Raw genomic sequence first — 24,992 nt, 5'->3', positions numbered from 1 at the left:
GTGTTTTAGTTCTTCTCCACGAAGCAAATAAGCAGTGTACGAATGACGTTGCGCCATCTTTCAATTTTCTCTCATACTACTACTTAAAACAGTTTACTGTTTAACCAACCAAAACAATAATATAAACATAACCTCTATGTTGTTAGATTTTGGTTCAGTTTTTTTTCTATTGGAAAATAGACACTCAAATCATAAATTATGCCAGAAAAATCCAAATATTCTGCCCTGGTTTGTTATCGTGTAACTGAATTGTACAGAAACTTGTTAAATTCGTACGTTTCCGATTTTTATCTTGAAGAACACTGGACTAGAAATCTACCCCCTAGCTGGCGCTTGTATTTGAAAGATCTGCCTTTAAATCAACCGGAGCAGTTGCTAAACTATCATCAACCATACACGCAAGTGCCCTTAGCCCCTTTATCTTTACTTTGTGTTCTACAAATACTTACAACTCACTCAGTGCCTCGATATACCACAGTTCCCAATACAACCACACCAAAAAAATGTAGTAAGTATCTTTGGAAGAATGTCAAGCTAAAGAAACGGCATGAAATTGAAGTGATGGCTAAAATGTGCTACAAAATAGCTTCGGAAACTGGCTGCTTCAATATTGTGGATGTAGGTTCCGGTTTGGGACACTTAAGCAGATTTCTTGCCTACCAATATGGATTCCGTGTTTGTACTTTTGAGGCAAATGACATTTTAACTAAAACTGCCAGTGAGCTGGACAGGAAATTTGAAGAAACATTACTGAAAAAAAACATTTCTCATTCAAACACCCATCCACCTGTTCATGTAAATATGAGAATCCACAACAACCTACAAAGTGAAGAATTTGAGTCGCTGGTACAGCAAGCATTTAATGAGACAGACAACTTCAAATTTGGTATTGTAGGGTTGCACCCTTGTGGAGATTTAGGGGCAACTCTCCTAAGACTGTTCAATCAGAGCACAACCGCCCTATTTATTAACATGGTCAGCTGCTGTTACATGAAACTGACTTTAAAACCTGCAATTGGCTACCCTTTAAGTGAACACTCAAAAATGTATGAATTTAATTTGGACTATTTGGCATGTGAGGCTGCCTGTCATGCCATTGAAAGTTACCGCGACAACCTCAGTGAGGGTGATTACTCCCACTTGAAAATTCACTCGTACAGGGCTGCTTTAGAGTGTCTGCTCAGCAAACTTGACATGAGACATTGTTCAGTGAATAATGTGAAATACAGAGATGGGCTAGGATTTTATGACTACAGTCAGCAAGCCACACAAAAATATAATCTGTCATTTTTACCAGAAGATGTGACTGCGCTTGATGCTATTGTAGAGTCAACTTGAACTGATGTAGTTAAGTTTTACTCAGTGAGACTACTATTGGCGCCTTTAGTAGAATCTGCAATTTTGTATGATCGGTTTTTGTTTGTGATCGAGAGTGGCGCTCACTGTGATATTGTATCAGCTTTTGATTCTAAAATATCAGCCAGGAGTCATGTTTTATATGCTAGGAAATGTGATTAAAATGAGTCTAAAATATGTTTAATTTTGTTTTTTTTTTTTACATTTCACCTGAAATTTTAAAGAAAATCAATTTTAACCTAAACAAGACAAAAAACATGAAAATTTACTCTAGAAAATTAGAAAACTGTCAAATAATGACAAAAAATACATATTTTTGAAGTTATTTTCGAAACGGTGCTTAGGTACTTAGAGAGCTAAAGGGACGCCAAATTCGTGTTTTCCACACCGAAATTAATCAAAATGACCACTTTGACAGGTTGACAAACATTTTTTTTTTACATTTTTGAGTGAATTATTGAAGCATAAGTAGATGTGTTATGACGAGTAGAATAAGAAAAATACTAAATAAGAGCCAAACTAAAATTGAAATAATATATTTTTTTTTATTTTTGGGTGAGAGGTTACCATATGCGCAGGATACCAAATTCAAAAAATAATGCCCATTTTATGCAGTATTACAGTTTGTTTATAAAATTTTTTGTGTTTATTCAAAAGTTGGCTTTGACTCAGGTTTTGAAATCAGCTGTCAAAAGTGACATTTATTTATGACGTCACGAGAGACGTGATGAGGTTTCTATGACAACACTTGAATGTTTAAAATTACTGCGTTTTTAACTTTTGAGTCAAAGTTTCAATTTTTTCGTTATTATATTTTCAATTATTTTCTACCGTTAATTTAAAAATTAGTTCTTTAGTCGTTAGTTACTTTAATGTGTGTGAAAATACTGAAAAAGCATTTTCACAGTATTATTGAGTCAAATACAATTGGGCAAAATTTTGAAAACGCCCTCTAGGGTCGCAAACTGACAAGATATCGAAATTGCCGTTTTTTTTTTAATCGAGCTCTATACAGGTGTGGTAAATCCAAAACCGACCATAGGAAAACCGTGTAACTGACAGAGAAACGTAGATAATTGCATGCGTGGGACAAAGACAGTAAACGAAAAAAATACCAAGTAGGCCATATTTTCAGTACGCTGTTGCCAAAATCCAATATATTAATAATTAATTTTGTCGACGGTATTGGATTTTGGCAACAGCGCGCTAAAAATATGGCCTACTTGATATTTTTTCGTTTTCTGTCTTTCTCCCGCGCATGCAATTACCTACGTTTCTCTGTCCGTTACACGGTTTTCCTATGGTCGCTTTTGGATTTACCACACCTGTATAGCAGTATACTAGTTTTTTTCCTATCTAGCCGGGAAATGGGGTTTTTCTGTCAAAACACACTAAATCCGGACATTCTGTATTTTAGAGAATTTATTTATGGGCACTAGAGTATTTAATTTTTAAAGAAATGCAATTTTAAATTATATTGGATCTAAACAATATTACTCTGCCAATAAATGTACAGGGTGCTGCATTTTCGATGGTTTTACGGGGTACAGAGAAAACGGTAATAGATAGAAAAAAAGTAGCATACGTGTTCTGATCTCTTTTTCTGAGCTGAGATGACTGGCGAAGAGTGGGCTGCGCAAACTTCTTTTGTTTCAAAGATACGGGGGGCTTTTGAAAATTGGTCGTTTTGGAACCTCCTCTGTATTTCATTTGCTATTAAAGTTATCAAAAAAGGAAAAACGGTTTCCGGTAGAAGTTTTGACGTAGAATCCAATGGCGTAGTCAGTTTTTTTCTATTACATTTAATTTCTGACATATGACAGTAAGTTATATTTTTTTAAATGGAACACCTTATATATTTTTAGTTCATTTAATTCTGTTGATTTTTACTTTTTCAACGGTGTATTAAAAGATATAAGTTTGTAAACGATAATCTCGGTAATTAGAAAAAAAGCATTTCCTTAACAAAAAAGTGCTAAATAATATGTATAAAAATACCCACAGTCGAAACAAAATTTGGCTATGTTCATATTAACATGTTACATGTCGTTTATAAACAATTTTTTCAATTTCAACCTTAAAAATAGTAGAAAATAGAAATGGCCACTTTTGTAATTAAAGTGACGGTAGAACTGTTTGTAACTTAGATTTTTAATAAGATTTATTAAAAATATTCAATTTTCTGATGTGTTTAGATTTTGTTTGGTATTTTAGATATTGGCCTTTTTTCAGCTTAGCAAAGGTCTTTTTTTAAAATAACAGGATTAACCTCTACAAACTTATATGTTGTAATACACCGTTGAAAAGGTAAAAATCAACAGAATTAAATGACGTAAAAATATATAGGATGTTCCATTTAAAAAAATGTAATTTACTGTCATGTCAGAAACTAAACGGAATAGAAAAAAACTGACTACGCCATTGGATTCTACATGAAAACTTCTACCGGGAACCGATCTTCCTTTTTTGATAACTTTAAGAGCAACTGAAATACTTAAGAGGTTCAAAAATTACCAATTTTCGAAAACCCCCCGTATCTTTGAAACAAAAGAAGGTTGCGCCGCCCACTTTTCGCCAGTCATCTCAGCTCAGAAAAAGAGATCAGAACACGTATGCTACTTTTTTTCTATCTATTACCGTTTTCTCTGTAAAACCACCGAATTTCCAGCACCCTGTACTTAAAAAGTTTCGTTAATAATTAATTCAGCTTAAAACTAATAAGGTTGTTGTACTGATCTCAGTAAATCCTAGGATCAGTCAACAGCTCACGCATACTTAAATATTTACAAAATAATCATGTCATGCATTGCTGCACTTATTTCCCGAAAAATTGGACGTTTTGCACAATCGCGGCAACGCTGCGCGGCGCGATGCCGTCGCGCAGACTAGACGGCGCACCACCAGACCTCAACACGCGGTAGCTTCCGTACATCCCCCACTGCCCTTGTTGCCGCATTGTCTGATTTGTATGTAATTTGATATAAATCAAAGAGATTCTGGATTTGCGCAATGAGAATTAAACCGATCAGCGTATAAACCTTCCGATGTAAGGAACCGAATTCCGGCAACATTGTTCGGTATCCGCGTGCGCGTGAGCCACGCCAAATGTTGATCGTTGATTCACATTATTCACAATCATACACACACACACACACACACACACGTACAAAACCCAGTCCGAGCCCGAGATCCGCGTCGAAAATAGTAAAAAGGGCCCGCGCCTCGCCATTTCCCTTACCTTCTATTCAATTCCATGGGCTTCCGCTAATAACCGTGAAAAAAAAATAGCAGCAGCGCGGGTTCCAAAAAAGAAATCGGTCAAAAGTTTTCCGCCCGATCCAATAACGGTACACACACAACAAAGTGACATTCGCGAATCCCATTCATTGGTCGATACAGCTAACTCATTACGCACGTGATTTTTTCTTTCGCGACAATTACACGCACGAGGGCGAATAAACCTATTTTACTACACAGTCTAAGGTGGCTGTGACTTTGAGAACGGGCTAGTGAAAGTGACCGATCACGGACGTCATTTTCGTGGTCTCAATTCGAACTCTATACAAGGAAAAAAAGGTAAGTTGTACGGTATTTAATGTAAAAGAAAAAAAAGCATTTAAAGTAAGAGATGGTGTTAGAAAAGGGGTGTTTTCTCAAGCACAAGAGCATTGCCCGGGTGATGCCTGGCATGTGACGTAGCATGTGCTTTGCCCTGATTGGTCCGCACCTGACGTCCAACTTTCCATGCAAATTTTTCCGAGTTAAACTCGGTTTTCGGGCGTGAAACTTTGCGGGGCTTTTCGCGGTTTTGTCAACGTCAAAACTGGAAAATTTCATCAAAATTGCGGCACATTTGCGGGTGGAATCGTGGGAATAAGGGCAAAAATCCGAAGCGAAACCGTGCCTGCAACGTGTCCTTATTGACGACGTGATGTACCGTGTTGCCAAGTCGCGTCGGTGGGTTTGCCACTCCTTTCGTCGATGATTATGTCAAACCACTTGTTATAAAACGGTACAAATTTGCGGATTTTTTTGGGACATTTCTATTAATAAAACGACGTTTTGGGCATCGTTTTGTAGGTCACAGTCGTAACGACCGCCCGTCTAGGTTTAGAATGGTTGTTAGTGGAAAAATGCATTTTTCTGGACTGGTTTCTTTGTTCTCGCCTGCATAAGGGAAGGGTCGTTTAACTGCTCGGGTCAGCTGTTTTATAAAGTCCGATAATGATAAGATTAAGCTTTGTTCTTTTTATTTATTTTTTAATCTGTTTATTTAATTACTAAGTGGGAAAAGTAGAATTGCTTAAATAACCTAAAAAGTGACAGAAAATGACTAATAAAAATTACAACAAAAACTTACCTATTTTTCTTCTAATTTGAATGAGAAGTGTTTAACTGACTAATAATAATTTAAACAAACGCGGGGGCTATCACTTTTTTTATTTATTAATTGGTTGTATTAAAAGAGGGACAAATTTGTAAAATATCCCTCTTTTTCCTTATAATATCCAAAATTTATAATTTTGTAATCAAACTTTTTGAGTTTTCCACTCTTATTTGTATCTACAGGATGGACCAGGACGAATACAAACCACGCAAATAGTGTACATAACGACATTCCATTATTCGTTCATTACTCTTTGGTTAGGGACGCACAGACACAGCTGATCCAGATCTGTCATTAATTGTGTCACAGTAGGCGCTGATTCACAGCCTCCACTAGGGATGGGCAGCATTCAAAATTCGTTTTGTTCAGCCTCTTTGACAAATGACAGAACTGTCTACTGACCCTGTTCAAACAGTAAATAAATAACCGAACTGAAATTATTTATTACATTTCCTTATTTGTATGTTAAATGTTTTTTTACATTTTTAAACAGAATTATTGTATTTATATTATTTGTCAGAATATGTAGCAGATGACACCAACCTTTTAAAATACAGGGTGATTCCAAAGTTGGGGCTTTCCTTTCACCTGCGAGTAGGGCTTCAAAAAATAAGGTTTAAGGTTAAATAAAATTTTTTCGAAATGTGAACAATAACAAAGGTACAGGGTGTCAAAGTTTTACTGAAAAAACGAAAATAAAAAATAACTTTAACTTAATTTTAACTAACTGACAGGTTATTTCCTATCAACACACATTACACACATTAGTTTTTGAGATTTTTCAACTCGAAAATTGTGTCACTTTTGGTGAGTTTGCAGCGTTGTTGCCAGTTTTGAAACCTTGTGACGCTGTAATTTCCACTCAAATATAGATTTTTTTATATATCATTAGAAAGAGGATGAAAAATGTTACAAAATGTCGGTTGAGCAAACTTTCTAACTTTTTCAGTTTTTGAGAAATTTCAATTCGAAAATTGTGTCACTTTCTGTGAGTTTGCAGCGTTGTTGCTAAGTTTGAAGCCTTGTGAAGCTGTAATTTGCACTCCAATCTAGATTTTTTTTATATATCAATAGAAAGAGGATGAAAAATGTTACAAAATGTCGGTTGAGCGAATTTTCTAACTTTTTCAGTTTTTGAGAAATTTCAACTCGAAAAATGTGTCACTTTCTGTGAGTTTGCAGCATTGTTGCTAAGTTTGAAGCCTTGTAAAGCTGTAATTTGCACTCCCATCTAGATTTTTTATATATCGTTGAAAAGATGATAAAAAATGCTATAAAATGTCGATAGTATACAACCTGTATCTTCGTTATTGTTCATATTTCAAAAAAGCTGCAAACCTATTTTTTAAAGCCCTATTCGCAGGTGAAAGGAAAGCCCCAACTTTGGAATCACCCTGTATAATGGCTTTGGAATCAAACATGTCCATATTAATAACCGCTTATTGACATTTGACACCTGACAAGACTCCAACTCGGTCAAACTGTCAAAGTTCAAATTGTGTTAAAAAAAATCCTTAAAAGCAGTCACCTGACCGTTCTGATCTGTCAAAGTTCAAATAAAATTTGGTTTAAAAATAGTTCAGTCATAGTCACGTGACACTAATTAATACAGTTTTAAGGTTAAACATTTTCTTAGACGACAAATTGAAGCTGTCAAATTTTCAACTTGGAAACCAAAAGAGTTTGAAAACTATTAAAGCAGTTAAAGTACCCCAAGTAATGCAGTTTTGAACTTGAAAATGTCGCGAAACACGGCAAACTTAAACTGTCAAAATTCAAATTGAAAAAAAAACAGTCACGTGACCCTAAAAGTGAAAATATAGTAGTCACACTAGATACTGATTCAAACTGTCAACAAACAATATTTAAAAACCTCGATTTCATATGTCAATTGTCAAATGAATGGGGGGTGTTTTCACTATCCCATCTCTACTCCTATTTGCATATACAGGGTGGACCAAAGTAAACTGTTACCGCGATCATTGATCATCATCACAATCACAAACCACACAAATACTGCACATGTGGACATTCCATTATTCGTTTATTACTCTTTGGTTACGGTCGTGTAGCTGATCTAGATTTGTCATCAATCAATCGTGTCACAGTAGGCCTTGTTCGATTCAAAGCCTTGTGATAGCTGTATGCAAATGAATGTCAGTGTCACGTGCTTAGCCTCGTGGAAAGAGCCCAGTTGACAGTACTGTACATAACCTGCCAGCAAAGATTGGGCGGTTTAAAGCGCTTCACTGATTTTGCGAAGCAGCTTCGATTTACCTGAATCTGAATGCTGTCATTGCTTTACTTCTATTAATAACCTATAAAAGCCTAATGTAGTCTAAACTATCTGGTCATAAAATTCTCTAAAATGTTCCTCATATTACCCCCCCAGGTATCTCCTGAAGGATAAATTTGGTCCACCCTGCATAGATGATTATTTTTGGGCGCATAATTAAGTCCTACCTGAAATATATAATTTATGATGTGCCATAAACACCTTGGAGCCTTTAGTTTGTGGTCAACCAGGTATCCAAGACTTAACCCCAAATGTTAAGAATTTTTAAAGAACATTCTGATTTTGTTTTTACTTTTAGTGCTTTCTATGTTTATTTTATTTTCGACCATTACAAGTGCTTGTCTAAGACATCATAAAATCAGTCTGTGTTATCTATAAGGAGCCTCTAAAGACTCCAATTGAAGGTTTCAAGTGTGCCATAAAATAATAATACACTCTTTCTGTCAGCACTTACGACCTTTTTCTATAAAGTTTTGTCTTCAAGGCATCTTTTCTTTTTTAAAAACATTTTTTAATCTTTAGTTTTGATTTCCAAGAGTTAGAATGAAATGAAAAATGTATCTTTGTTTTTGAGAATTTTGTTACTTTCTTGTTGATTAATACATAAATATAGTCACCAAATATGATTTTTCCAGTAATCTACATATTTGTCCCGAGAGTTCGATACGGTTACATAAATCGTATTTTTAGCTGGCTTAATTAAATTGGCGCAAAAAAAGTAAAGCTGAAATTACTCCTCTCTGGCTGATATTTACGATGAAGCACATAATAAGTTTGGATTAACGTCCAGTTTTAAAAAGTTTTTTAATAAAAAAATGTCCTCACCGACTGTATGATCTGCAAATTTATTCTGGTCCGTTTATAGGTTATAATTAAACCGATCAATTATAGCACAAAGTGCCAATGACTGCCCTCTCCCAACTAGGAATTTGATTTTTTTTGTCTTCTTTTGGCATTCCTATAGACACGATCTAGATTTGGCTGACTTTAAAACCGCACTTCAAATAGTTCAAATTCCAAAGTTTTATTTAGCGGCTTTATTTAGCTTGCTAGACTGCTTACTTAACTTCCTAGCCGCTAACGTCGTGTGAACGTACCCAATGACGTGTACGTCAACTGCGACTTTGACAGATAAATGTCACTGTGACAATTAAGTTTCTCCCTAACCTCACAATTTAATGGGTTCTGTTAACACGCGTAGGTTTTGAAAAAAAAACGCGTTTTACGAATTTTTCTGTTAAATAAATGTGAAAATCAATGTGTGGTGGTGCGAGGCTAGCTTGGCAACGTCGGATCGGTCGCCATGCTTTCATCAGGTGTTCGACGTGAGTTAAATGCGTTCATAAACATTCGGTAAGCGGTGTGTGTCCCACACGATTGGTCGGCGATTATCACGTGACGTCACAATTGTTGATCGGCCGAGCACGTTTCTGTCGCTTTGCTTATGGAAAATCGGGGACGTGACTAACGGCGTTCGTGCAATTCGAACTTTCGAGTACGTATTACACTTTACTCTGTTTACTTAATTGTTACTCATTTATTGGTCGATATTGGTAACGCACTTTTATTTGTTCTAAGCCGTTAATGTATGGCAAGGTTACCGGTGTAAACGTGGCCGATAGCAAAAAAAAAAAAACGGTTGTGGTATCAAAAACAAATGAAAAATTGGCATTCACCGTGAAAACCTTGGGAATTATGCAACTTTCAGTTTTGCTCGCAAGCGTATGCGCTTAAACGGTGATAGACACGTAGTCTGTTTATAAATATAACCATTTGTAGAAATTTACAGTCAATTAATAATAACTAATTTAAATCAAGGTCGAAAACTTACCTTAAACGTTTCGCCTCCTCCATCTCTTTCTGACAACGCTAAAAAAAAAAAGAAAATTAGGTGGTGGTAATGCAAATTAAACCACTAATTAATTTTCCCTTAAAAATGGTTGTAAATATAAGTGTGGCAACGTGGCCGCCATGCGGCATGGCGCGACCCTCCCATTTGGCATGTTGCCAAATCTACCACACACGTTTTCGTTAATAATGTGCAATTAATCAATATTATTATTCATATTAAATAACAAATTAAAATAGTAAGTTCTCAGCTGATGCAACAAATTGATGCGAGGCTGGATTAGCTAAACCACCGGTTAATTTGCTGTGTGCGGCAACACCGATTAATCCTTTCCCCCCACCCCTTTAAATCGCGGCTATCAAGCTATAACACGCGTTCAAGTTAACTGTTGTTTAGTGAATAGTAGCGTTGTCAAAGTGGAAGCACGTGTTTCAATCTATTTTGTACGCTTTCGCCATCTAGTGTCACGATAATTCGTCATCGACGATGGCTCTGAAAAACGTCAAGATCATTGTGTTGCAGCCGGCGGACGGTGCCCGTGACGTGGCCGCAGAAAAAATGAGCCTAAGCACGTTGCTGGAAGCCGCCAAATTTCTGGAAATGCAGGAAGAACGGCAACATCGCACCGCCGCCGACACCCAATCAATCGGCCCCGTTTCCGCCGCCATTGTCAACGGGGGAAACACCCACATTACCAATGGGGTAAGTGCATAATATTGTTTATGATTTCATAGTGAAGACCACCCTGTAGATTGATCCGGGAATATAGACAGAGAAAAATTACGTCATCATTGTTAGCATACTCCAAACAATGGACTTTCCCCACTTAGTACCCTTCTGTCAGTCAATATATCACGTCATATATCAAGGATAGAATTTTTGAAAAAATTTTATTTTTGTGCAATAAAAGACCATGGCAAAGGTGAGCCACACTCTGTATATTTTTTTAGAAATTGACAAACATTTTTGTTTTGATTCCAGAAATATTTAATAAGTTGACATTTGGTTTAGCCATTTTCAAATTATTGGTATTTAAAAATTGTGATTTTATTGTTTCAAAATCACAGCTACCATGACTAGTAAAGGACCGAACGTCACGATGACGTAATTTGACAGTTGGTCAATATATTGTCAACTCAAGTACTAAGGACGTATTTAAGAGCACCACTAGGCTAAGTTGTAATTTGACTGATGTGGTGTGAAGATTTTGAACATCACCATCAGTCACAGTCAAACCAAAACTTAACTTACGTGGAGCCTAATGTGCCCGTAAAAAATACACATTATTAACCATCTCTAATAAAATAAACAACACATCCCTAGTTCTTATTAACATCTGTCAAAAGTGTCATTCTGTTCAAGTCAAAAGCAAAGCTCACTATGACCCGTGTACTTAACTTGAAAATCTGTGCTTTGACTCACCTTTAACTGGATTACTTGGTTCATATATGAACTTACTGTCCACTATGGACAGCCAAAACAAGAAGCTGCACGTTACTGGAACAATTCAACTCGCGTGGACAAAGTAGAGCCGGAATTTAACTATAAAATTAATTGGACCACTGTCATGGCCTACACGAAACTTTCGTTCGCGGCCATGTTGGTTTTGCACACAGCCTACTTTGATAAAAAAACAAATGACAGCTTATCACGTGGTCGTACTTTAATCCAATACGGCGCTAGTCACATGATTAATTAGTTGACAAATTACCTAATCATTTTTGTTTATTTAAGGAATTATAAAGGTATCAAAGCTGATTCCATAGAAGTAAAAACTAAACTAAAACAATTTTGTTACAGATAAACGGATCCACACCACAAACTTTTTCCCTTCAACCTGTCAAAATTGTAAATGCACGTCCGGCGGCAACACTGGGCAACGGTAGCGCCACCTTACCCCAATCGCAACCAACCCAAACGGTGGTGATCTCAAGCAATAATATATCTTCAGCCTTTTTACAAGGTATATACGGTACTATTTAACGAACAAAAACAGAACGTTGGCAACACTGTTTTGTATTATCCTTAAATCTCAGGTCCAGTCACGTTCTCCACCGGATCTCCGACTACGGTGGTGACATCGTCTCAAAATGGAGCAAACAACGGTTTGCTGCAACAGAAAAAGGAGTTGGAGTTGGGTCCTGCGGCGCCCCAAAACCAGAGACGGATCATGCAAAATTCCTTCGACATTATGAATCCTCTGGTAATTGATGAGACCGGACCGACCGAAACCAGTAAAAAGATTAAACAGCCGCCCATGGTGTTTCGATCGGGTAAGTTGATTTGAAAAGGTCGCGATTAGGTGTGAGGTTATGTCGTGCTCTGTTGTGCTTGTGCTGCCAATTAGTTGAGAAAGGTGCCACTAGATGTTGGACCTTTAGGGATCACAAAATTCTTAATGCTTTGTTATTGCCACTGTTCTTTAATGAATTAAAAAAAAAATGTTGAAAACAGTTCCAGTGGAATGTAAACTCAACTTTTTAGGTACCCGTGAGGTGCACAACAAACTGGAAAAATGTCGACGGGCCCATTTAAAAGAATGCTTTGACATCCTGAAAAAACAGCTGCCGGCCAGCGGAGACGAAAAGAAAACCTCCAACCTCAGTATTTTACATTCGGCCTTAAAGTAATTACTTACATTTTTTTTTTTTGGTTAACTAACATTTAACTTGTGATTTGGCAATTGCGCAGGTACATACAGACGTTGAAGCGACGCGAAACTGAGTATGAACACCAGTTGGAACGATTGGCGAGAGAAAAGATCGCTTACCAGCAACGTCTGGCCACATTAAAGAAGGACGGCCATTTTGACCATGTCGATTTTAGCAAATTAATCACCGAGCCAGCACTTAGTCAACGCAATGATAGCATGATGGAAGCCAGCCCTAGTAACAGGTTACTAGATAACAGTAGTTTTGTTCTTGCAGTTGTTAATTGGTGTTTTTGCAGTAATTCGTCATTGAGTCCGTCGGGACGTCTGGTGAGTCCCACGTACAGTCTAAGCGACGCTAAAATGGACCAAACAACTGCCGACGACACCTACAGCGAGTACAGTGACGAGTGCAGCACGTCGGCGCCCTTGAACATCGTTACCCTAACTGGTTCCGAGGGCGGATCCGGTCCTGTGATAGCCAATTCTGTGATAACGGCCGCGAACGGAGAGAACAAAGTGTCCATTCCAGTTGTTAGTAAGGCGTCGTTGCCAGTGATGGCGACACCGTCCACTCAAAACAAAGAAGTAAGTTTATTCGATTAGATAGAAACATCTAATTTTGCATAAACCAATCATACCACTTAGTATATTAATAAAGCTTAAGACGGTTTTAGAAGCTTTTAGTAACTAAAAATGCCTTGTAGAACCTAATGGCTATACAAAATGGCTTCTAGAGGCATTTGACACATTAAAAACAGCTTTTAGAAGCTTAAGAAGGTTTTAGAGGCTCTTGGCAACTAAATATGACTTGTAGAAACTTCTGGCAACTAGAAATGACTTGTAGAAGCTTCTGACAACTAAAAATGACTTGTAGAGCCTACTGGCAATACAAAATAGCTTCTAGAGGCATTTGACACATTAAAAACAGCCTTTAGAAGCTTAAAAAGGTGTTAGAGGCTTCTGACAACTAAAAATGACTTGTAGAACCTACTGGCAATATAAAATAGCTTCTAGAGGCATTTGACACATTAAAAACAGCCTTTAGAAGCTTAAAAAGGTGTTAGAGGCTTCTGACAACTAAAAATGACTTGTAGAAGATTTTGGTAAGCTAAAAATGACTTGTAGGGGGTTTTGGCAAACTAAAAATGACTTATAGAGCTTTCTGGCAACTAAAAATGACTTGTAGAGACTTCTGACAACTAAAAATGACTTGTAGAGCCTAATGGCAATACAAAATAGCCTCTAGAGGCATTTGACACATTAAAAACAGCCTTTAGAAGGTTAAGAAGGTTTTAGAGGCTTTTGGCAACTAAAAATGACTTGTAGAGACTTCTGGCAAACTAAAAATGACTTATAGAGCTTTCTGACAACTAAAAATGACTTGTAGAGGCTTCTGACAACTAAAAATGACTTGTAGAGACTTCTGGCAACTAAAAATGACTTGTAGAAGCTTCTGACAACTAAAAATGACTTGTAGAACCTACTGGCAATACAAAATAGCTTCTAGAGGCATTTTGAGACATTAAAAACAGCCTTTAGAAGCTTAAGAAGGTTTTAGAGGCTTCTGGAAACTAAAAATGACTTGTAGAAACTTCTGGCAAACTAAAAATGACTTATAGAGCTTTCTGGCAACTAAAAATGACTTATAGAGGCTTCTGACAACTAAAAATGACTTGTAGAGACTTCTGGCAACTAAAAATGACTTGTAGAAGCTTCTGACAACTAAAAATGACTTGTAGAACCTACTGGTAATACAAAATAGCTTCTAGAGGCATTTTGAGACATTAAAAACAGCCTTTAGAAGCTTAAGAAGGTTTTAGAGGCTTCTGGCAACTAAAAATGACTTGTAGAAACTTCTGGCAAACTAAAAATGACTTATAGAGCTTTCTGGCAACTAAAAATGACTTATAGAGACTTCTGACAACTAAATATGCCTTGTAGAACCTACTGGTAATGCAAAATGGCATCTGGCACATTAAAAACAGTCTTTAGAAGCTTAAGACATTTTTACAGGCTTCTGGCAACTAAAAATTACTTGTAGAGGCTTTTGGCAATACAAAGTGGCTTCTAGAAGCATTTTAGACACATTAAAAACAGCCTTTAGAAGCTTAAAAAGGTTTTAGAGGCTTCTGGTAATTAAAAATGAATTGTAGAATCTTCTGGAAACTAAGAGTGACTTGTAGAGGCTTCTGACAATATAAAATTTCTAGTTTTGTACAATATAAAGTTTTGTGTCTCTAAAGACCATTTTTGGTATGTTTTAGGTCACCCAACCAGTACAAACAACGGGCATTTCAGTACTGCCCATGTCGTACCCGATGAACCAAGGTCTAGTGCTGCAAAAGGTAGCAATTGTACCCCACAAAGGTTTAACGGACTTGGCCCCGATCGTTTCCACCCATTTCATTACCACTCCCCAACAACTAAACGGTAATGCTATTTCTACAGTAGTTTGTGATTGGTCAAGATAAAGCAGCAAGCTAAAAGCTGTCCAATCACAAACTATCAACGTTATGATTTATGCACTAACAAATCTTTTCCAGGTATTAACGGAATCAACGGCAAAGTAGTGCCTTTAACCCAGTACATAGTGAAACCAATGGTGGTGGTCAGCACACCGAGTCCCCGTCCCGGAAGCTAGTATAACTGCCTTTAGAAGGCCATTGTTTTGTTTTTTTTTTTTTAAATTTAAGATCAGCGGACGTTTAAAACATTGATAAGGAACAACTGTGTGTGTAGATGACAATCACACTTTCTCCTCCCCTCTATACATGTTTCAAAGTTGTTTTCACCCGTTCTAAACGTTCAATGAGTATTAAAGTTGAGCTTTACTGTTTTGATACACACTGGCAATTATTGTCGAATTATTTATTATTATTGTTTTGTTCTAGAATTGGGTATTTAATACCGGTTTCCTAAAAGGTGAAGAAAATTTATAAATGAAAACGCGGTGTGATATTTATATTTCAAAAAGTTTATCTTATTTTTTTAAAGACTTATTTATTTTTAATTTTGTACGCTTACTGAAACAGTTTGAGGTTTTTACCTGAAGGAATACTGACGAGAGTGATTATACTATTATTATTACAAAATAGGGTTGAAGGAAAACTATGGACTGCGAGGGAAAATCAAAAGTGTGCCGGTAGAAACAAAACAATTAGCAAAATTTGATGTTTGAACTTGTAAATACAAATTTGTAAAATACGTTCGATAATGCAACGACACATTTTCAGTTTTCACCATTCATATAATATGTTTATTAAAAAGTAGTAATTAATTGATCTTAATCCAATCACCTATAGTAGTTTGATATGTGCGTATTGATTTCTGATATGAATTGCCCACTTTTTCTTGTAAATGTGTGCAACAAAGTCCAAATAGTGTTTACTAAATAATATCAGACATCAAATACTCCTAGGGTCCACCTACGTATAATTAGGGTTCAATTACATTAAAAACAAAGTATAAAATAACAATTTAGAGTAGCAAAACATTTAAGGCGGTTATTGTTTAAAATTAGTAAAAAAACCGCAGTTACAGATTCCTTCAAAAATCTCTTAGATCTCCGTTTTTGTTATTTTAAGTTTGTAATTAGATATTTTTTAGGACTTGCAGTTAAACTGAGAGAATTATTTATGTTAATATATTTGGTCGTACAGTTTTTTTTGAGAAAAACGTTATTTGCTGGATAATTGCGTATAGTTGGCGCGACGAATGAGTCTGATAAAATTTAACAGATAAGAAAAAAAAAGTAGATTATATTAATATATTAAATATTGTAAATAGAGTGTTAAGTTGCAGTTTTGTAAATATATAGATAGAGACACTTTGTAAATATGAAATCTTCCAAAAAAAAAAATGTACAAAATATTTCATTGTATAAATATAATATAGTAGAAAGGTGTTATGTACTGTACATATTTATTTTAAAAAAATCTCAATTGCTTAAATAATAAAGCAACTATTGTACTATTTCAGATTGAATAGAGAGCAGTCTAAAATCAAACAAATGTTCTTTTATTTTCCTCTTTAATGTTGATAAAGGTTAAAACATTAAAAACTCTTTTGTTTTTTTGCCCTTATATTGCGAAATTAATTATGAAAATATTACAATTAGAACCACTAAATAAAAACTGTCTTAAGATTACAATAACACCCAATTCAACATAAGTCCCCTTCTCTGTCCTCAACTGAAGGCATACAACAGCATTAAAAGTGTACAAAGAGCAACCACCAAACCTATAATAACCGAGTCGCGTCTTTTCCTCAAATTGATTCGGTTTATCAAACTGTTGATAATTGGGTATTTATTAGAAATATCGTTGAATCTGGTTTGGAGGCGTTTAAACGTTTGCCTCTGTGAGGTCAAGTGGTCTCTAGTTTCGACCGCGATGGCTATCTGGTCGTTCACCAAGTGATCAGAACTAAAAACCACAAATTACAACTTCACTTTAATGGATGTTTCCATGTAATGTTACTTGTGAATATGTTGAGTCTCTTTCAGATACATGTCCCTCCTGTTATTCACTCCTTGGGTTCTGAAAGCGCCATCGCTAGACCCTTTCAATAAATCTTCCCTTTCGCGTCGCGATTCGTGCTGGGAATTGGTTTTACGAAAATCCCGCGACAAATCCAGCAAAATTTCACGGTGACGCTGTATAGTGTGCAACATTGCCGCCCCCGACACTGGCTGCTCTGCTAACCTGTCATTAACTGTAGCCAACTGTGCCAAAAAAGAAATAAAAATCTGTATGTGCTGTTGCAGTAGTTTGTCACCTTTTTCAGCAAGTCTTCGATTTCCGCTGACATAACCTCAAATGTGTCCTCCCCAGATAATAAAGGGACAGTGTCACTGTGTCCATTGTGGGGAGTTTTGATGCCAGCCTCCAGTTTACTGAAAGCCACCAGTTTTAGGTCGATTTCATTTTCCAGTTGTCTGGCTTGTTTTCTCAAGTCTACAATTATTACAATATTAATGGGTCAGTAATCTATTACAAAGGAACTTGGAAAAGATAATATCATTTTAAGAAGTAGAGTGAGTCACTGAAGAGCTCATGTATATGCTCATAATATAAAAACTTAACTTTGTATGAAAATCTGATACCGAATAAAAAAATAAGCAAATAAAAGAGTTTTTAATTATTTTCTAAATGGAAACAACTGTAAAAAAACTAGAATCATAAAGATTTGTGTACTCCACAGTGTTTACTTGTATTTTATCTTAATTAATAGCAAATTGAACGTACCTGAATAGGAAAGCGCCATTTTCTCCAATTTTCACCAGCAAAAAAATGTTCAGTCTGCCACTTTGTTAGTAAGTACACTTTCCCTTGATTTAATGAACAAATCACTTAAATTAGATCAGCCAAGAAAGTTTAGAAACTATAAACACGCCACCTTGTTTTGACAGAACAGCTGATCGGTTTTAACAACACTTTTGACATTAGCCACGCACGTTATGCCAATCGTGGTGCGATGTTGCCAAACGTTATAACGGTCACGTGATCCAGCAAATACGCGATTGTAACGTAGTTTGAGAAATTGTTTTTTACCTAGTTTGCTGCCTTTGTGATAAATGTAGCTTGTAGCTAGGATTAAAAAGTAATCAAATTCTTAGTAATAACCTAATATCCGTTTCCCTTACCTCCACTAAGTTCCGTTTAGGAGCAACTTTGGCAAGTAGGTACTGTTTTTTGCAAATAATCTGTCACATTAAAATATTTGCTTAAGTTGTCCTTAAAACCGAGACGAAAGTCTCGGAAAACGGGCATAAACAAACTTAAGTTATTCAACTTACATCAGTGTGCTGCCGGCTCCACATCCAAAGAAACTGCTTTATTGGAATGGCTATTCTAAGAAGCATGGGTGCCCCGGACTTAATTTTGCAATTAAGGAACACTTCAGTGATAAAACTACAACCAAAAAACATTATACGCGATCAAGTAAACGCAAAACCGGCATAATATTAAGTAATAGAACAAAGTTGTAGTTTTTTAGTTGCGCCATTTTGAATTTAAGCTTCATTTCAGAAAAATCAAGTAACCTTAGCAAGTCATGCAATGACAGTTTTGACAGAGCTCGATAAATGAGTTTACACTACAGCGCTCTAGATTGGCATTTGATTCATCTTCTGTATGTAACTCAATAAGCTAGAGAAAGATAGATATGTTCATACTGCTCAGAATTAAACACCACAGTAAATTGTTAAAGTCAAATGCAACAAAAATCCGACATCTGATTATTTTTCTTCGAATCTCAAGTTGATATATCACAGTTTAATAAAACAGGAGGTAATAAAATCACAGGGGGAAGTAACGAAAATATCGACGGTTTTTGGTCTATCAGCGCCAAATCAGGCCGGCCCCGTCAATTTTTTTTAAACCTTTTTATCACTCAACACTCGTATTACAACTTATTATAGAAATAACGGTAAAGTTTTACAATTTATTAACTCACTTTTAAAAAGTTTACTTACCGTTGTCTCTGCTTACCGTAAATTTCAAATTTCCACCACTACAACGACAATTGTGAGGTTAAAATACCTGTAGTGACAACTGACAAGTGCAAGCGGAAATACACTGTTGCCAAGTAGCTCATTATACAATAGCGCCTCGTTTGTGGCTCAGAAACTCATCACATTATCATTGTTGAAACATTAATTCGTGTAATTAAATTAAAAAAAAAACTGAAACGGATGAATTGCTGATTTCCTGCCATATCAATTACAGAGTTGCCAAACGTGTTGATTACAGTTTCCCTTGAAAAAATACTAAAATAGTTGAAATGCTGTGTATAAGGAATAGGGATCAATTAAAAGAAAATGGTACTTTCTCTTTTCATTTATTGGTAAAACGTATAATAAACACATATTATTATTATTATTATGTATAACAGAAAACATTTTAATTTAAAGCCAACATAATATTTAATTTAGAATAATGTTTGAAACAAAATATGATAATTCAAATTATAAAAAAAATGAGAATTTAGTGTAAAAGCCTGTTCCCATTGTAGAAATTAAATATAATAACTCTGCATATCCAAAGCGTGTAGTTTATAAACAAGTTGGAATTAAGTAAAACGACTGCATTGCTTAGGATAGTGCAAAAAAGTGCATCAAAAGACTCCCTTACACACTATAAAAATCTGATAAAGATTATTCCACAGCTATAATTTACTCTGTTTAACATATTTTATAGTCGGGTACCACAATTCCGCTGATTTTTAAAACAAACCTCTACGCCCTACTAGTAAATCAGTTGATTGGTAATTTCGCACTGTCCAATAGTGACCCGGTGCATAGCCATTTCGGAGATGCCGTGATAGTGCACGAGGGCGCCCGCCATCACAAAAACGTGAAAGATCTGATGCGAGTGGAACCAAATATCAAATTTGCCGGGGAACCATCTTTCCGGTACGCGTAAAGCGTATAACATTGCGCCCACAATGTATAGCACCTTAAAAAGTTTATGAGAGTTTTAAGGGTGTGATTTTGTGAGTACTTACCCCCATCAGAATTAACCATCCCAAAGATTTCTGGCTAACATGCGTAAACCATCCCTCAACCACTCCAAAATGAATGGCAGGAATGATTCCGCTCAGTCCAAACGTCATAAACACGCCGGCTCTAAAAGGCCGCCATCCTGACTCTGAGAATTTATCCCACAGGGACACCATAATGCTGGTAATGCCCAAAGCGCAAACTACCGAGAGGTAGATTACCTGGAATCATATTAACAGTGTTAATGGTAGCAATTAATAGTTTTCAATTCATCACACCTTGGGCTTGAAGTGACAGTAAAAACCGTAATAAAGCCATGGCACAAAGCTGCCCATGATTAGAAGAGCGATACCGCAATAGTCCAGCTTCGAAAATAGCTTCCCGACAAACTGAGAGTGACAGTTGACTGTGTGGAACATGAAGGAGAAGCCGAGACAAATAATAGCGCCGGCGAAAAATGCCCCAAAGACGATTTTTTCCTGTAGTTCGATTTCCAAGTGTGGTCTCATCAGAAAATAGATTGCAATGCCTGAAAATATTACTTTTTAATAGCCGTAAACAAAAACAAGTTAAAATGATTTGAAAAGCATAGTACACTGATAATGACAGAGAATCAAACTGAAATAATAGACAACAAAACCTTCTAATTACATGTAACTTACCTATAAAAGCGACACATCCCAGCATGTGCGTCCATATATTACCGGTTTCTGTGTGAATTCTAAAAATACTCTTAAAACAAGCTCTAAAACTGGGCAGTGGTGGTCGATGGCCTCTTTCCAAAAAATCGTTATCCTTAAAACATTGCAACATAAAACTTTTTGTGCGGGGTAAACAGAGGAAAGATGAGTTTATAAAACTTTAACTAACAATTAAGAACTAGAACCATCATACCGTTTATAAAACCAACTAAATTAACAGGAACAGAAGGCGAACTCTCTAACGAATAGCAAGGAAATTTATTTGCTGTCATAGAAAACCCTTCTCTATTGTAATATATGGTACTCTCTACGTTTCGATTGGCAAAGATCGACACTCAACGTAGCTATTCGGGTTGTGCAAAATAGAAAGACTAAATGAGGTCTTGCTAAGATTTTATCTCTCTTGGGGCTATGAAATTTTGTATTTGTCAATCTTTCTTTTCCGTCGTTTCCTAAAATTCAAATGTTTCGTTTTTTAACCTTTATGCTCGTCATTTTTTTTGAGTTTTTAGTTAAAGTGTTAACAAGTGTGTTAGTAAAGTGTATGATGTGCATCTATTAGTTGTTGTTTTTGAGGTGTAAGCTGTTCATGATGGAATGGTGGTGTTATGGCTATATGAGTTCCATCAACACATCCTAAAGACGCATCCTACTTCCTTCACCAAATGCATGACAATTGGTAGCATGTTTACAAGGAACTGAGAAATATTAATGGACTAATAGTCTAGCAAGAAAATAAGAAACTGAAGACAGAACTACAATAAATAAAACCAACAACAATAATGGGAACAAAACAGACTATTTTAGAATGAACTATATCTACTTATATTAGAACTTTGAAATATATGATTAATTACTGAGAAAGAAAGCAAAAAACCTAGAATTATTCAAATTATTGTCATTAACCCTGAATAGCAGGAAACAAGTAAAAGCCCTAGATTTATTACTAGAAATTAGTCAATGTTTTTAGGACCGATAGCTTCCCGTTTTCTATTGACTGTGTCAGCCGAATGTGACAGAAAATAGCGTAAAGAGTACCAACAGTTAATAGAAAGAAATTTTCTTTCTTGTCTATTTCTATGCGTTTTCTATTTCCTACACACTTACGGAGTTCGCCTCCTGATGTCAAAAATAAAATCAATGACATTTGCTTTTATCATTTCCTACTTTTGTTGGTTCTTTGTTTTCATCCATGACTTTCTTTGCTATACTGCTCACTCAAATAAATACCTATAACCTGTTATTATCTATGAATATAACCAAAAAAAAAGGAAAACGTGCCCGTGAGCTGACACTTTTTGTTTTTCAACTAAGAAGTTAAAAGTTGAGCTTAGTTGTAGTTGTTAGTTCTTAATTGCTAATTTAGTTTTTATAAACCGATACTCATGATTCCTGTATGTAAACTTTTGAATTGTTAGTTTAGTGGTTAATTTTTTTTTTATAAACTCAACTTAACACTACTGACCTGTAGCCAATCGGGTAAATGATGAAAATGACAAACGCTCCAACCAACAGCGATCATTCGCCGGACCACGTGTTCGGCCTGCGAGGCTGCCGTTTGGGCCAAAGTGGTGATATCCATTTCATCTCCTGAAAATTTTGGCAACAAAGTGGCTGAGGTGACGTTGGATTTGGTTCGGCAGGGGTTGCGGTAGGGAGAAGAGAGAGAGAAAAAACAGACTGTCAAATCTCTATTCCAGACAATGTTAGCTTAGTAACTACACGTGATTGCAACATTCACCTTTGTAGACCGCAACAGACAGTGTCTAATCGGTAAATGTTGCAAACAAGATGTTTATTTAAAAGAAAAAAAAAACAAAAAAAAGCGATGAACGACGATGCGGATGATGTGACAGCCTATCTAGCCCAGTTTAAGAGCACTTTTGGTCAAAACTGGCTGTTAGGGCAAGTATCCATAATGGAGAATGAATTAAAAATAGCCGTTACTACTCTACCTGTACCTAGAACCGCGGCTTTGAGCACGTCGCTCATTTCCGCGTCCAGAACATTCTCGTCTTCGGGGGTCGACGGCAGAGGGCATCCTACACAATCCTCTTCAACCTGGAATTTAAATTATAGTCTGTTCAGTTCTCTGGCTATTTTGAACAATTCTTAAAGATTTTTTCTAGGAAAGGTGTAGTATTGTTTAGCTGTAGCACTTAGAAGTGGTTCTAGAGACCTCTGACAAGGTTTTAAGTCACTTGTAGAGGCCTCTGGCACTTTTTAGAAGGTTACCAGTAGCACTTAAAGATCTCTGACAGATTCAAAATGATCCTAGCGAACTTTGATAATTTAAAACACTTCTGGGAAAGCTTAAGACAATTGAGGAGCATTCCGGCACTTTTTACAAGATTCTCAATAGCATTTAGATGACTTTGGCATATTCAATACGGTCGTAGAAGCCTCTGATAATTTAAAACAACTCTAGGAAGGTTTTGAGACACGTAGAAGCTTCTGGCACTTTTTAGAATGTTGTCGGTAGCATTTGGAGGTCACTGGCACTTTCTAAAAGCTTTTTACAATTTAAAACAGTTTCAGGAAGATTTGACACCCGTAGAAACCTCTGGCAATTCCTAGAACGGGTGCAGTATTATTTAGAGAGCTCTAGCACTTCCATAATGGTTCTAGAGGCCTCTGATAATTTAAAACAAGTCTAGGAAGGTTTAAGACACTTATAGAAATCTCTGGTACTTTTTAGAAGGTTGTCAGTAGCACTTAGAGATCTCTGAAAGATTGAAAATGATCCTAGAGGCCACTGACAATTTAAAACCGCTCTGGGATAGTTTAAGTCACTTGAAAACGCTCCTGGCACTGTTTAGAAGGTTCTCAGTAGCATTTAGCTGACCATTAGTCCAGAGCTTGGTAATATAAATATAGCTATACAACACACATTTTAATTCAATCTTTGCAACTGTCAGAAGAGACTAAAACTCATAGACTGTCACAAAAATACCTGTGAACCTTAAGCTTGATGTCAATCCTACACTAACCAGTAGATGGCATTTGAGAACTACTTAAAAGTTATAATTAGCAATGTTTTATATTCCTGACATAGAATTAGAACTTCTACTTTATTCAACAATCTAGAACTTTATGTAAATGTTGAACACTTTCTGAGAATTAAAAATAATTTATTTTAGTTTCCCAACATCCAATAAACTAACAGTAAACACTCAACTCAATTAAACCACAACAAACTTAATAATACACTGATAAAATCAAACATCTTGCCAAACAATTTCTTGCTTGTCCTTTATCCTTAGACCCCCCCAGGTGAGATAAACAGCAATTAAGTTTCCAATATACACCTTTTGCTTGCATACACTCATCTAAAATTAGACACCTACTTTTGTCTAAACTCAGTTTTATGGATCAATAATTGAACCCAATCAAGGTTCTAAGACTTTTTCATAAACCTTCAAAGTTCTACCTATCTGTTTGGTTAGAGATAAGAAGTATTGAAAGTCAAGGCTAAACTGTACAAAAACAACCTTTAAACTTACAGTATCAGTGATTATATGATTGACTAATAGGCAAACAAACCAGTACAGATGAATTTAGATGGAGTATACAAACTTTAAAAGTGAGATTATAGGTATTTTATTGAAAAAAATTCCTGAACAGTTATTTAGAAACTTCAATGTGTTGTGCATTTCAATGGCTACTTAAAGTGAAATTTGGCACTGCCAGCCATAATTTTAATTAATCAACTATTAGATATTCAGCACCCTACTTTATTAATTTTAAAGCTTTTACCAGAGAGTTAACATCATCCTCTAGGAGGTCTTTGATTTCGGAGGCGATTGATGCACTGTCTGGGTCCCAGATTTTCCTTTTGCGAAGTACACTAGTATCAGTGTCAGAGAGAGAATCCTCTGCATCACTGTAATGCGACTGTGACATCTTGCCGTTTGTTAAAACTGAAAAAAATAATTATACCTAAACGTTTCGCAACAATTTCGATTTTAATATTTGTTTACCTGCTGCTTTAGCCTAGTAGAGAAAGTTTTCCTTCAATATGATAAACAATTTCACTGACGTAATTTGGTACTGAGTAATTTGCTACTGCGACGGGCCAAAGATGAATTTTGCATGCGACATGACGCGCGCTTACGACAATATCACTAATAAAGGAGTCCTGTTAAATAACTGGACTGGCATTTATCACTGATAATTGATCATAAAAAAAAACCAACAGGAGCACAATAAAATTGGAATTTGGAAATGATGATGACGGATGACCGATGGA

The 24,992-nt window shown here is 36.0% G+C and overlaps 4 protein-coding genes and 1 long non-coding RNA gene across 21 annotated transcripts; 2 read left to right on the top strand and 3 right to left on the bottom strand.

Moving 5' to 3' along the window:
- Window positions 1–109: 109 nt before the first annotated feature.
- Window positions 110–1,535, top strand: LOC145726480 (methyltransferase-like protein 25B). Its single transcript, XM_081975592.1, is given in 1 exon segment — window positions 110–1,535. A coding segment is annotated over 1 exon segment (1,320 nt). The 5' UTR covers window positions 110–198; the 3' UTR covers window positions 1,519–1,535.
- Window positions 1,536–4,405: 2,870 nt separating this feature from the next.
- Window positions 4,406–16,551, top strand: LOC145726473 (uncharacterized). Of its 6 annotated transcripts, none has more exons than XM_081975573.1 (9): window positions 4,406–4,932; window positions 10,351–10,590; window positions 11,689–11,860; window positions 11,925–12,161; window positions 12,373–12,514; window positions 12,580–12,783; window positions 12,838–13,126; window positions 14,806–14,971; window positions 15,085–16,551. In XM_081975573.1, the coding sequence occupies exons 2-9, from the start codon at window positions 10,375–10,377 to the stop codon at window positions 15,180–15,182; spliced, it is 1,524 nt and encodes a 507-aa protein (XP_081831699.1). In that variant the 5' UTR covers window positions 4,406–4,932; window positions 10,351–10,374; the 3' UTR covers window positions 15,183–16,551. The 6 variants fall into 6 exon arrangements, with proteins under 6 accessions (XP_081831699.1, XP_081831702.1, XP_081831700.1 ...); XM_081975576.1 differs by having other exon boundaries at window positions 4,411–4,932; window positions 10,411–10,590; XM_081975574.1 differs by lacking the exon at window positions 4,406–4,932 and adding an exon at window positions 8,125–9,534.
- On the bottom strand, window positions 5,930–11,447 carry LOC145726513 (uncharacterized). The gene is made up of 3 exons (XR_014177613.1): window positions 11,311–11,447; window positions 9,871–9,908; window positions 5,930–6,146 (listed from the first exon to the last, which is right to left on the bottom strand). It is a non-coding gene; the product is annotated as an uncharacterized LOC145726513 (long non-coding RNA).
- Window positions 16,552–16,604: 53 nt separating the features above from the next.
- Gos28 (golgi SNAP receptor complex member Gos28) lies at window positions 16,605–17,957 on the bottom strand. Its single transcript, XM_081975618.1, has 4 exons — window positions 17,788–17,957; window positions 17,318–17,496; window positions 17,020–17,264; window positions 16,605–16,965 (listed from the first exon to the last, which is right to left on the bottom strand). The coding sequence occupies exons 1-4, from the start codon at window positions 17,804–17,806 to the stop codon at window positions 16,728–16,730; spliced, it is 681 nt and encodes a 226-aa protein (XP_081831744.1). The 5' UTR covers window positions 17,807–17,957; the 3' UTR covers window positions 16,605–16,727.
- Window positions 17,958–19,365: 1,408 nt separating this feature from the next.
- AdipoR (adiponectin receptor) lies at window positions 19,366–24,992 on the bottom strand. 12 transcript variants are annotated; one of them, XM_081975593.1, is made up of 8 exons: window positions 24,724–24,992; window positions 24,500–24,663; window positions 22,699–22,804; window positions 22,209–22,357; window positions 20,705–20,837; window positions 20,321–20,571; window positions 20,048–20,263; window positions 19,366–19,998 (listed from the first exon to the last, which is right to left on the bottom strand). In XM_081975593.1, exons 2-8 carry the CDS (start codon window positions 24,644–24,646, stop codon window positions 19,789–19,791), a joined length of 1,212 nt encoding a protein of 403 aa, XP_081831719.1. In that variant the 5' UTR covers window positions 24,647–24,663; window positions 24,724–24,992; the 3' UTR covers window positions 19,366–19,788. The 12 variants fall into 12 exon arrangements, with proteins under 12 accessions (XP_081831719.1, XP_081831722.1, XP_081831721.1 ...); XM_081975596.1 differs by having other exon boundaries at window positions 22,209–22,333; window positions 22,705–22,804; XM_081975595.1 differs by having other exon boundaries at window positions 22,209–22,333; window positions 24,724–24,991.

Source organism: Ips typographus, linkage group LG3 (assembly GCF_016097725.1).
Source record: "Ips typographus isolate SLU linkage group LG3, UJ_Ityp_2.0, whole genome shotgun sequence".
In the NCBI taxonomy this organism is placed as follows: domain Eukaryota; kingdom Metazoa; phylum Arthropoda; class Insecta; order Coleoptera; family Curculionidae; genus Ips; species Ips typographus.
The sequence above is the reverse complement of the archived record's forward strand: the minus strand, read 5'-3'. Positions and strand labels throughout refer to the sequence as shown.